The sequence below is a fragment of the Bacillus rossius genome, chromosome 1 (genome assembly GCF_032445375.1).
Source record: "Bacillus rossius redtenbacheri isolate Brsri chromosome 1, Brsri_v3, whole genome shotgun sequence".
Taxonomy (NCBI): Eukaryota; Metazoa; Arthropoda; class Insecta; order Phasmatodea; family Bacillidae; genus Bacillus; species Bacillus rossius.
In genome coordinates, this window is record NC_086330.1 from 370,545,311 (window position 1) to 370,558,681 (window position 13,371).

Consider the following 13,371-nt stretch of genomic DNA (forward strand, 5'->3'; position numbering starts at 1 on the left):
CCGACGGTGACAGTGCACACAGTCTTCCTCCCTTTCACAAGCTCCTCGAGCCAGTTCATCCAGATGGCAACAAACACAAACATCCCCCCCCCCAACCCCCGAGGAAGTGTTGGAACCTAAAGAAGAGTTGTGTGTGCCGAGATCCTGACCATTGTACTTGTCCGTCTTTTCATTTGCGGACAGGGGTAAAGATAACTATAAGTAGACATGTTAAAAAAATAACACAGGTCTCAATAGTTTTTTTATTATTATTTAATATTAACTTAAAAATCATTCATGAACTGTAGTAGGTTTGCAACCTTACAACATATTCAACTAGAACACAAACTATGTGCGTACATATATCCTCCTTTAATACACCATTGTCAACATGAGGGTTACACTGTTTGACCATTACAATGAATATGTAAACTTGCAATTGCTTTGAGGTTATGCCTTTTGTCATTTTTTTTTTTTATAATTTAAATTAATTGCTTGTGAACTGTTAGCTTTGGCGCGTGACTGGGAAATTGTGTGGAGGTTAACCCAGAACCGAACCGAGAACCAGGAAAAAAAAAAGTAACACACAGATCGCCATCACAAACAGGGGCAACAGGGAGGGGGGGGGGGGGGCCAACCGGGGGCAAAGAAAGTGCTGTGCAATCAATTTTTAGATAATAAAACTGCTTAAATAGCACCATTTTCCACCTTAAAATACAAATTTTCCCGGGGGAGGACCCCAGGACCCCCCGCTTCAATAGGGGGGGGGATCGATTATTTTTTATAAAAAGGTATATTGCCCCCCCTTTGAAAATTTAGTTGTTGCGCCCCTGATCACAAACAAATCATTTTAAAATCTCTTCCCTAAAAAACACGGTACGGAGGACCGGTGGATGCTCACTTGTGGCGGGGCTGGCGGTGCTCCGCGCCCTTGTGCGCCGCCGGCAGGAAGCACTGCCACGCGTCCTGCACCTGCGCGCGCCACGTCAGCAGCCTCCTCTTCTGCGGCGCGCCGAACGCCTCATGCTGCGCCGCTCGCTCCAGCAGCCCCGCGAACAGCCGCGCGCTCTCCTCATCCGCGCGGCTGCTCACCAGCAGCTGCGTGCACACTGCACAGCGCGTTCCAAACACGACCTGCCACCCTCGCTTCCGTCTCTGCCGTCTCCCCCCCGAACGACACTAGCGAGCGTGTTTCGTACTGAAACTGTTAACAGATAACATGAAAGTCAAAAACGATAGCAGCTGGACGTCCGATGACGCCGGTACCAGATGAACCACTGAGTCTTTCCTGGTGGTCACCAGGATCGCTTGAGTTAATGGCAGCAAAATGGCGCCAGTATTTGAATTTTGAAGCGTCCAACACTTTGGATTAGTTCATATAAATATAGGGTAAGCACTATTTACAAATCCAACAAAGCGCGTGGGCGGTTTCTCGCAACGGACAACCGCCGATTTCCAGCCTCCCTGAATTGTGCGACTTACTAGTCACACGTCTAATGATATTGCTGTCAACTAAATGTGGAAAGAAGATGGGGGAAAAAAAAAAAAAAAAAAAATCAAGAATTTCCTAAGGTTACATACAATTTTTTTCAGGCTTGCTCTCGACTTTGCAACCAAAAAAAAAAAAATTCAAATTTTTTTGGACTATCTACTTGGGTAAACACCAATTAAAAAAAAATTACTGCAGTTGTCAACTTTCTACACTAATAAATTGCTACAAGATGATATTAAACTGAGAACATCAAAATGAAATTTTGTGTAACTGTGAAAGGTTATTCATAATATGAAGGTAATGCATTTCAAATAATGCAAGAGTAATAAAAAAATATGCACAATAAGCAAACTTTAAAAAAGCAAAAAGTATTTTTAATTTTTTTCACTACTCTCGCTTAATCGTAACAGAAAATTGCGTGAATCATACAAAACAGGGCATATTTGTGACATTTCAAACTTGAAAACACAATATATTTCTATTCGTTTCATCACACGTACTAGTAGTGGGAAAAATAAACAACCACCAAAGATTATAAAAATTTAAAACATGGACTCTCCATTGCAATGCCATTAAAAGAAGCAATTACCATAGTTTCAAGCGCTTAGAGACCGACAGTCAATATCGACTATCGATCTAACACCATGCGACAGTAGCAAATAACTTGCTGTATGTATCTATTATAAAACAGACATGAAAAAAATTATGTATATCTTATTGAGAAAACTACGGGACTAATACATTTGCCCATATTGGACGGGAAATTGAATTTTGCAGGTACATCTTAAACGAGTATTGTAATAACCGTATTTTTCCATTAAAAATACCAAACTCCCTGACAGCAACTTGAAAACAGATTGTTGTTTCACGGTGCTTTATCCTTTCATGTTTACTACCTATAGAAGTCACTCGGAATCTAACAGCAGGACCAAACATATCATGCAACATTTATGCAAGAATTTTTTTTTTTTTTTTAAATTTCACGCCTTAAAATAACGTTGCAACAATTATGGAAAACAACACAGTATTTGCATTTACACAAAAATGTTTTGTGAAAGAAGTGACGTAACATATTAGTACTAAGCTTAAAAGCTAAATACAGTGAAATTCCGTTACAACGTACTTCAGAATAACGTATCTTTCAGTTCAACGTATGATTTTAAATTCCCGCTCAAAACACCAATGTAAACAATGTAAAAATATTTCACTTTAACATTAAAAACGCCTCCTACCTTTCAATACAACGACCATTCTTTTCCAGTTATGAGGAAAATTTTACATAATTGTTTTTTGCACAGGAGTTCTTAAATATAAATGTACGTTATGATTAATTTTTATCGCTTTCAAGAATCGTCAACAACTATAAAACGTAAACAAACAATGTCTCAATGATTCATTGAATCATACTACAGTATAACGTGCCATTCTTCCTCCTCCATGAAACACACACTTTAGTGCACGAGACGATCTAAATCGATTGTTGTCTCACCCCTCTTCAAGACAATTGTTTTTAGTTGCGCCAGCTTTTTGGTTATTTGTAGAGCACGTTTTAAAAGTTTTTATTAACGCAGATACAAACGTTAAATAAAAATTATATTTTATCTTATATACGTAATAAAAAATTCAATGTTAATTTATGCAGGTTAAGTTTTGAACTGTTTTGTGTCACAACATGGCCGACACGCTTTAATTGTGTTGCCATGAAGATAGGAATGACGCCTGGCACAGCCATGCTCGCAACGCGCGCTACTAGTGCGGCGCTATGGTTATCTATGGATGCGAGGTTTGTTTACGTTTGACGTGGCGCGAGGCAAACAATATTGTCGATTGAATATTTTAATCGGGAAGCCTACAAAACTCGCATAGTTTCGGTTCCCTGCAAGAATTTCCGAAGATTTTTAAAATGTTTTGCGTTTTGGTATTAACGCCACTTCAACCGCTAAATCAGAAGTTTCAAATGAAAACAAGCATGCTGTGACTAACCTAACCTAACGCTTCGATTTTTTAATTTCAATTTTTGAGAGAAATCCGAAGTTAAACGGACGTGGTAGGGAACCGAAACTATGTGAGTTGTGGGCTTCCCATTTTAATCAGGATGGTTGGCCAAAAAGATAAAAAGAAACTCAAGCAGTTCACATTGAAGGAGAAATGCAGATGTAGCACTGTCATTTGGTTTGGTCCTCACTACACTGTCAACAATCGCTAAAAATTTATTAAATTGTACGAACAGTCATCTTTATCTGCTGGTCGCAAGAGACTTCACCTATGAGATAACAAGGGAATTCTGTCCCAATAAATGTACATATCTGCAAAATAGTTTAACCAATTTGTCATTTTGTGTTCGACAGATATAAATTTTGTACATGTAGGCCTAGAATTTAGGCTACTGTAGTAAGTTAAATATATATATTTTTTTAATTCTTGTTGTTTTACAAATATTTGCTTCCAAGCTAATGTAACATTTGATCCCCTACTACATTATTTTTAAAAATTCAAAAATACTACGTTTTAAAGGTAAATATATAGACTTTCACAATAAAGTACTTTCATTACTAAGTATAAAAGTTGGGGCTTTATTGATGTACTTTATAACAAGATTCTACTGTAAAGTGTTTGTATTTGATTGTGTTTGTTTTTGATTATGCGTGTCAATGCTGTCAAGCCACACTTAAAGGTTTTGAGTTTGAACTGCTCAAAATGGTGCTTTTTAATTGCTAACGAGGATTGACATACTGTATTCAAGTGAACAGAAGAGAGGCCAACCTCAGCTCCTTATATTCCAAACACTGGGTGCAAGTAGTTACATTAGGAGGTGGTTACCTCGGCCCATGACCCGGCAGAACTGGGCCGGGATGTCCTCGTCCGACAGCAGGTCCTCGCTGCTCCCGCGTCTCTCCTTCTCAGTCTCTTCTCTCTCCTGTGGTGCCTCCTCACTGCGTGCCTTCAGCGGGGACAGCAGGATGGCTCGCAGCTCCTCTAGCGCCCCGCGCAGGTCCCCGCCGCCCATCACGTCCTGGCACAACGACCACGTGCACTCAGTGCTAGCTAACCACTGCCTTCAGCGGGGACAGCAGGATGGCTCGCAGCTCCTCCAGCGCCCCGTGCAGGTCCCCGCCGCCCATCACGTCCTGGCACAACGACCACGTGCACTCAGTGCTAGCTAACCACTGCCTTCAGCGGGGACAGCAGGATGGCTCGCAGCTCCTCCAGCGCCCCGCGCAGGTCCCCGCCGCCCATCACGTCCTGGCACAACGACCACGTGCACTCAGTGCTAGCTAACCACTGCCTTCAGCGGGGACAGCAGGATGGCTCGCAGCTCCTCCAGCGCCCCGCGCAGGTCCCCGCCGCCCATCACGTCCTGGCACAACGACCACGTGCACTCAGTGCTAGCTGACCACGGCCTTCCACGGGACAGCAGGATGGCTCGCAGCTCCTCCAGCGCCCCGCGCAGGTCCCCGCCGCCCATCACGTCCTGGCACAACGACCACGTGCACTCAGTGCTAGCTAACCACTGCCTTCAGCGGGGACAGCAGGATGGCTCGCAGCTCCTCCAGCGCCCCTCGCAGGTCCCCGCCGCCCATCACATCCTGGCACAACGACCACGTGCACTCAGTGCTAGCTAACCACTGCCTTCAGCGGGGACGGCAGGATGGCTCGCAGCTCCTCCAGCGCCCCGCGCAGGTCCCCGCCGCCCATCACATCCTGGCACAACGACCACGTGCACTCAGTGCTAGCTAACCACTGCCTTCAGCGGGGACAGCAGGATGGCTCGCAGCTCCTCCAGCGCCCCGCGCAGGTCCCCACCGCCCATCACGTCCTGGCACAACGACCACGTGCACTCAGTGTTAGCTAACCACGGTCTTCAGCGGGGACGGCAGGATGGCTCGCAGCTCCTCCAGCGCCCCGCGCAGGTCCCCGCCGCCCATCACGTCCTGGCACAACGACCACGTGCACTCAGTGCTAGCTAACCACGGCCTTCAGTGGGGACGGCAGGATGGCTCGCAGCTCATTCCCAACCAATTTTGCAGAAAAAGAAACTTCCAACTTCCCCCCCCCCCCCCCTCCAGCTCCGAAACAGGCACGAGCAACGTCAAAGACACGGTAGGCGGCGGGCGGTACCTTCTCGAGCGTGGCCAAGGTTTTGGAGCGGTTGCGCAGCTTGGACACGCTGAGCGCAATCTTGCGGCAGGCGCCCTCGGTGATGTTGTGGCGGGACAACTTCTCCTCAGTCAGCCCCAGCATGTCCTCGTAGCTGAGCTTCGCGAACAGCCAGTTGTACTTGTGCAGGCGCAGAGACTTGAGCCACGTCCCCACATCTGTCACGGCAAGGTCGTGCGTGCGTCACACACAAGCACTCATCCCATTTACAAGTAGGGACAATGAGCAAAAAGTTAACCTATAAAATAACACTTATGAGGTCTAAATATAAGTATATTATCTGAAAATTTACATTTGAAAATCTTGCAAGTTTTGTGAAATACATAATTAAAAGTTTAAAACTGATAAAAATCCATAATTTTATGTTCTTGTAAAATTCCAATCTCTCATGTCATGATCTCTAACAGTTATGATTGCTGTGTTTTAGTTGATTTACGTCCGCATAACATTATTATTAAAATTAAAACACTAACCAATCATGAGATCATAGAGATTCAAATTAATATATTTAATAACACCACAAGCTATCGTGGTAACGGCAAATGAAAAAACAACGCAAACTTGAAAACAGTACACTTCGTAAAAAGGAAGCAACATGTATTGCACAAAAATAAATCTTTGGCTTTCAATTTAATGACTGTATACATGTAAATCAAATTTTTACTAACTTATTTTTACGCAAAACTTATTTACCAGAAAGTATCAAAAATGTAACGTGAAATTCGCTTTGGTATACGAAAGACAAAAAAAATGTTTTTGTATAACATGATTCGCCAGCTTGCATTAAATTAATTACTTCAACATGGCATCATGATTGCTCGATGTTGGAAGTGAAAGATATTATTTTAACAAGTGGAAAGAAATTTTACGCCGCCACAAAACTGTCAACGTCAGACACGAGGCAACATCAAATGACTACTCCAATTTCATCGTTACCAGACTGTCTGATGGCTGCAGTGTTCTGCGTACGTGCGAGTCCAAAACATTTCTAAACAAGGGCATGCTGTACTAAGTTTACAGCAGACTGATCACTTGTAAGTATTTTGAGTTTTTATCACTACAGAGCTGGATGCAAATCAATTTGTATGTTTTGTGCAAGAAAAGACTTAAATACATTTCTGAAGGAATTTCATGACAACAATTACGTTTCAAGAATGTGGGTGTGGGAAGAAAAAAACTTAACGAAAATAGGATGTTAAGCCGTCGCGAGAAGACTGTGTTGAACTGTCTCTAGGCATAGTGTGGTGTAGCAGTGCGTCTTGTGCACCCGGCGTAACCATAAATAACAAACTTTGATATAAGTAGAGACCCGGAAATTTCGCGGATTCTTCTGGCCTCAGGATAGAATTCAAAGTTATGGGCGTGCTGGACCCATGTTTACTTTCCCATTGGTTGATTTCTTAGTGAGAACATTTTTATCCTTGTTATTTGGCACTACCTGATTCGCCTACTTCTCTCCTAGCTGGGCATCGTTGGCTCACGGTCGTAGACGGGCGTGTCCAGACAACTGCGTGCCCATCATGAACACAGTGCGAGAGTGTGAAGGTATGCATTCTAGCTTGCGACTAAATGAATCCGCGAATTTTCCGGGTCTCGAGATATAAGACACAAAGTGTACGTAGACAAATACCTACATTGTCTCTCCTCGAGCAGCTGCGTTAGTTCCAAGGGGCGTCGGGCCGTACCTTTGAGCCACTCGTCGCGCGTGCCGGAGGACTCCGAGGGCAGGCCCAAGCGCAGGTCGTCCAGGTGGGACTCGGACCCGCTCCCCGACGAGGCCAGGGAGCTCTGCGGGGACAGGGGCGGACCGGGTTCCGACGACAGGGAGAAGCTGCGAGGCTTCTGCCGCCCGGACAGGTCGTCCTGCAACACCAGCACCGCGTTGCCCTGCAGTGCCTCTGGTCCTGGTCGCGTTTACAGCCACAGAAGCAGTAGAGAGAAAATAATTCAGTGCACTAGTGCAGTAGATAACATTGCTTTAGATTAGATTCGTGCTCATTGTAAAAAAAAAATATCTTAGTGAATTAGAGCTGTTCACTCATTGAACATAGCTATACTTATGAATGTGAATATGGAATCAGTTTTTGCAATTTTTTAATGTAACTGGACGTAACATTCCATTAAAGAAATTAAGAAATTCATATAAATTAAGTTCACATGAAGTCTCTTGAAAATCTGCATTTTTTTTTTATACCTCCATAACAGTAATACCACAATTATTCACAGTTAATCACTTCCGTTCCCTTTCTATTTGCAGCAAAATCAACTAATTCAATAGTCACAACACCCATAACATGGTTCTACTAAATAAAATACAATTCCGAAAACAATTAACTGAATCAATTAGTTGTTCCTCTGATTACATGTATCTACAATCAACAGTATTGTTACGAATGCAGACCGGACCACGACGCGTGCCAAGTTCGGAGGTGGCTGGTAGACCCACATGGCCACTGACGTCAGGTATGCCTGGCCGAATTACAAGGGTCCTCGCTACCCACCCCCCCTCCACTCCCTGCGCACCATCCCGCCTCGGGCAATTGTCACATTTAGCGGCCTGGAAATTCCTGGCTTAAAGAGGCTGCCCTGAATAAGCGTCGCTGTTCTGGGTGTTTCGGGCGCCAGATCAGCCCGGGATGGTGCGACACGTCACAGCCTCTCTCGTCCCTTCGAGAAGGACGCCACGAGTATATAAGCTATGACGCCGGCTTCCGCGGGAGTTCAGCAAGTTCCGAGAGTTCAGAGAATTTTGCGAGTGAAGGGAAGTGTGACATCGGCGAAGAGGTTGAGAGACCACCCTCGAGAGCAGCACGACAAGGAGCAACAGGACCGTAAGAGTGCGACTGAGTAGCGAATCACTGTTGAGCCTAGCTCCAGTGAGGAGTGCGGACTGTGGAACTTGACAGGACATTGAGTGAATTGCGAATAAACATTTTTTATGTGCAAGTGATTGGTGATCAGACTTTTTCGAGAAAAATCATTTATTAGTAATGTAAGCATTAGAAATTAATAAAACTTCAATAAAACTTAATTGTGCTATCCCTTACAAACCCAGTTCCCCCACATTATACTCTTAACAGAATTATCATGAAGCATTTTACATTTTACATTTTATAAAGACAACTAAAAAACAGTGACAATGTTTTGCTGATGTAAGCCACGTTTATCATATAAGAGTTAAGTATATTAAGACTTTTTCAAAGAAATTTTATAGTAACACATTTATTAGTTTCATTATTAAAAATTACGGATGGGATTTTCGAATCTTGGATTCGTCGAATATACCGAATCCTATGGATTCGAGGATTCGTAGGATCAGAGGTGGGATTCGAGGTAGGATTCGAGGTGGGTTTTTAAGAGTTTTAGGTAGTAATTGAAAATTGTAGTGCTGGGCGAAGTTCGAAATTTTAGAACCGAACCGAACCCTTACGTTTGCTTCGGTTCGAAACCTCATAAAATATATTCGAAAAACCGAACGTTCGTTTAAAAAAAATGAGGTTTTTCTAATTTTCTAACCCCCATTTGAGACCATTCACAAAACAGCACAACAAAATTCCATTACATGTAATATTCCTACTTTTATCGCATAATCGTCGCCTCAACAGTTTCAAGCGCAGACAAAATAAAAAAAAATTATTAATTGTCGCATAACTCGCATAGCATTTTTTTCATATAGGCGCGCTTTGTTTTTTGTTTACTTTAGAGATTTTTGTATGCATTTCTCGTACTACGTAATATAAACTATTGTACAAATGCCAAAGGTATTGTATATTATACCTTTAACTATAGTGCGTGTACGAGAAGTGTTGTAAAATCACCAAAGATTGCGTACCCCATACGTTAAACTAAAGCGCATGTACGAGAACTCTCGTATTTCGGCAAAACTAACGTGATCAAGTTAACACAAGACAAATGCGGTAGGAAATGATTACGTAAATTACGTACCTATTTTAAATTACTGGGATGTATTTATTTTCTTTGGCCTTTTTGGTTATAACTAGCAGGTACTGAAAATATTAATTTAATCTTGTGTATTAAAAGTACTGGTCCAGTAAATTTTACAGTACGGTACTAAGTTGACTAGCGTAGTTGCGGCAGTCATAATTATTTCTCGTGTTTTATTTTTTCCGACTCAAATTTCTATAACCACACTTCTTACGTTACGTTAACAATATTATTGTTCTTGAGGTGATTTGCGATGAGCAGGCTTACGTCGTTGAAGTTTTCTAAATGGAGAAAAGATAATGTCTACCCAGATGACCCAGAACCACCCCAAAAAAATGTCTTAAGTTTCTTCTGACGAGCAGCATTCTTACAAGAACACAGCAACTGCAGTCAGCGGGTTTTGTAATGTAGATAGGTAACTTAATTCACATTCGACTTTTTTTTAATGTCCTATTAAAAAGTTATACTTATTAAAAATGTTAGGTTATGTCTACCACAAAAAAATGTTATGTGGCCTTATGCTGAATGTTCGTCATCTTTATAATAATATATTTTTTTAATGAATAATGCCGCAGCAGTGTGGGACCCATACACGGCAGTACTTGAGAGGGAGCTGGAGGGGGTGCAGAGGAGAGCAGCTAGATGGGTGAAGGGCAAGTGGAGGAGAACGAACAGAGAAGGGAAGGGGGAGTGCAGTACCACAGAGATGATGATAGGAATGAGATGGGAGAGCTTAAAGGATAGAAGACAGAAGGAGAGATTGGTCAAGATGTACCAGGTGCTGAGTGGAGTGGGAGAATGGGGAGAGCTGGGGGGAAAAGTCAAAATGGGAATGTCTAGAAGTAGGAAGGAAAATACTAGGAAGGTTTTCAAAGAGAGGAGAACAGAAAGGGGAAAAAATGTGATGGTCGTGAGGACAGTAGGGGAATGGAATAGGCTGGAGGAGGAGTGTGGACCAGTTCAGAAGGAGAGTGAGGGGGAAGTAGGGAGAATGCTTGCCACCGGGCACTTTGTACCCAATCGCAGCTATGTTAAATAATAAAAAAAAAGGTTAGTGTACACTGAAAAAGGAAGATACCTAGTCTTTTTGAAATTTAGATGGAACTTCTTCATGAATTAAAAGTATATATAAAGAAATTAAATGCAAAATGATTTTCTCTAAACTGTTTTCTTTCCTTCATTATTTATTGCATAAACTTTACTTATAAAATGTTTTGCAATTTAATAAAGCTAAGCCATATAATGTTTTAATTTTACATATGGCTGGAGAACTTTTCTTTCTCACCATTCAGTTAAAGACCAAAATGCTGGTGGTCGGTTCATTTTAATTCCAAATAATTATTTCTGTATGAGGTTTGGTTCGTCTCGGTTCGAAATTTTTTTGCTATGGTTCGATTCAGTTCGAAACTAGAGAACTGAGGTTCGTCCAGCTCTAGAAAATTGTATACCTAAACAATACTATAAAGGTAACGGAAATAGCACAAACATAAGATAAACTATGCTGCATTTTGTCAATTAACATAACTACTCGATCATTTCCAATCTTCAATAATATAACATTGCAGAAAAAAATGTAACTTTTTTAAATGGTGTCTGTTATACAAACGTATTTTATTGAAAACATAGGAAGGATTAATTTAACAGAGAATTAGACGGATGCAAACTTACGTGTGTGGTTTTTGAGGTTATTTGTCTCTATTTTATATCAGGTGTATACACTATGCACTTATTTTATAATTTTATAAATACACATGTGATTTTTTTTAATACATAGGCCTATGTAATTTTTTAAAATAAATGTGATTTTTTTTAATAACATGTGAAATTTAGTGTGGGACTGGGATTCGAGATTCGATGACAAACACTGAGGATTCGAACAAGGATTCGGATTCGACCAAAATGTGGATTCGTCCCATCCCTATTAAAAATTTTTTGTTTCTAAACTTAATACTTTTAATATATATCCCAGCTAATTTTTTTTCTAGTTCTAGTCATTTCAATTTAGTAACCAAAAGTAAAGTGGACTTTAACGTGCAGTATAAAGGGCCAGTCACTAAAGAACGAGGACAGCTCGTCGGGGATGAACCGACCTGCGAGCTCCACAGCTCCGAGGACACCTGGGTGATGCTGACCGGCGGAGTGAGGCTGTTGCTGCGACGCGTGCGCTGGTGAGAGCCGTTGGAGTAGTTCACCAGGTTGCCTGCAGCAACCGCAACCACCTCGTAACACACTCAAGTCCCGTCGCGGAACATTACTGCTGTCGTTACGAATAACATCCTGATATTGGAAATCAGCACAAACCTCTTGCTACACTTCAAGCAGCCTTTCCAAACCGAATACAATACATTTTATACTGAGTAACAACTCAGCAAATACTTTTACTAGTATAGTATTAAGAAGTTAACTATCACTAGTATATGTTTGATAAACCTATGTTTTACTGTAACAAAAACTAGTTTATGTAGTAGAAATAATGTTCCTAAAATACTCTACACAGAGGTAACTTTAGTTTCAAGATTTGATTTTTCACATCCCTCACCTATTATAATACAGACATTACTTGCCCATAAAACTAGTTTATGTAGTAGAAATAATGTTCCTAAAATACTCTACACAGAGGTAACTTTAGTTTCAAGATTTGATTTTTCACATCCCTCACCTATTATAATACAGACATTACTTGCCCATTAGTTGTTTGTATTAATTTTTTTTTTTACATGATCTCTTAATCTCTAACAAACAAATTTTTACACTTTTCTCAAAAATTTTTTTTTGATGTGGCTAGATTAAATACTAACCCAGTGAAAAATCTATCTATTACTAGATATTTCTGTGCCACAGGATGTCGGTACAGTGCTGCTTTAGTATTAGTGACAAGTAGCAAATGTGCTACACAGTCGTTTCTCATTGAATTATGGTAAAGTGGAGCACTGGTAAGTCATATTAATAAATGAACACCATTTATTAGGACATACTGTATCTTGGGTGTGACTGGAAATTGTGTGGAGGTTAACCTAGAACCGAAAAAAAAAATATTTAAGAACAGGAACCGAACCAAGAACCAGGGAGAAGGTGAAACAGTCATATCAATGGTGTGAATTTATACTTAAATCACTTAATCAGTGATGAGAACGCAGTGAGCAAACTCATGAAAAACCCTTAAAAAATCTCAATGTGAAAAAATTGTCACAAAAAACAGATTTTTAAAGTAATGCCAGCTTGTTAGTACTAAAACAGACCACTCCTACTACATTTTTGATAAAAGTGTGTACATATGTTCAAAGCAAAATTTTATTAGTCCTTGAAATGAAAAATAATTTTATTTTGACTATGCTTACAATAATGTCCACAAAAACTCATTTGGTTAGTCGTTTGTATTAGTATTCGCGGGTGCTATGCTAGAGATGCAACCAGAGGTCACAGTGTAACACTGCCAGCGACGAGGCTCTGAGAGGGGATGCGTCGCAACAAGAGCCCGGCGGGACTCACGGTGAGAGGTGATGGACGGCGCAGAGTTGCAGTTGTGAGGGTAGAAGTGGCAGTCGGCACTGGCAGAGTGGTAGGCCTGGTTGCTCCAGTAGTGGCTGTGGTGGGGGGAGTCCCCGTTGGCGTGCCCCACGACCCTGCCCGCGCCGCTCGTGATGCGCTCTTCCAGGGAGTGCATCCAGTGCGTCAGCGAGCTGCAACACGACGCAGTCACCGTCGAGTCCACCACGGGACAGCAGCTGTCGGTTGTCATAACTAGCTTTCTTGGAAGAAAAAAAACTATCAGTTGGAACGACCATAATATAGAAACA

The 13,371-nt window shown here is 41.7% G+C and overlaps 1 protein-coding gene across 4 annotated transcripts in view; it reads right to left on the reverse strand.

Annotated features, from left to right (window-relative positions):
• Positions 1-13,371, reverse strand: part of LOC134528447 (protein Smaug homolog 1) — a 41,002-nt gene that overhangs the window by 18,161 nt on the left and 9,470 nt on the right. For all 4 annotated transcript variants that reach the window (XM_063362064.1, XM_063362063.1, XM_063362065.1 and 1 more), the window contains exons 4-9: positions 13,064-13,254; positions 11,665-11,774; positions 7,315-7,492; positions 5,591-5,787; positions 4,292-4,484; positions 881-1,088 (exon numbers count right to left, since the gene is read on the reverse strand). In XM_063362064.1, coding sequence (XP_063218134.1) covers positions 881-1,088; positions 4,292-4,484; positions 5,591-5,787; positions 7,315-7,492; positions 11,665-11,774; positions 13,064-13,254 — 1,077 coding nt within the window. The remainder of the gene's footprint in view (positions 1-880; positions 1,089-4,291; positions 4,485-5,590; positions 5,788-7,314; positions 7,493-11,664; positions 11,775-13,063; positions 13,255-13,371) is intronic.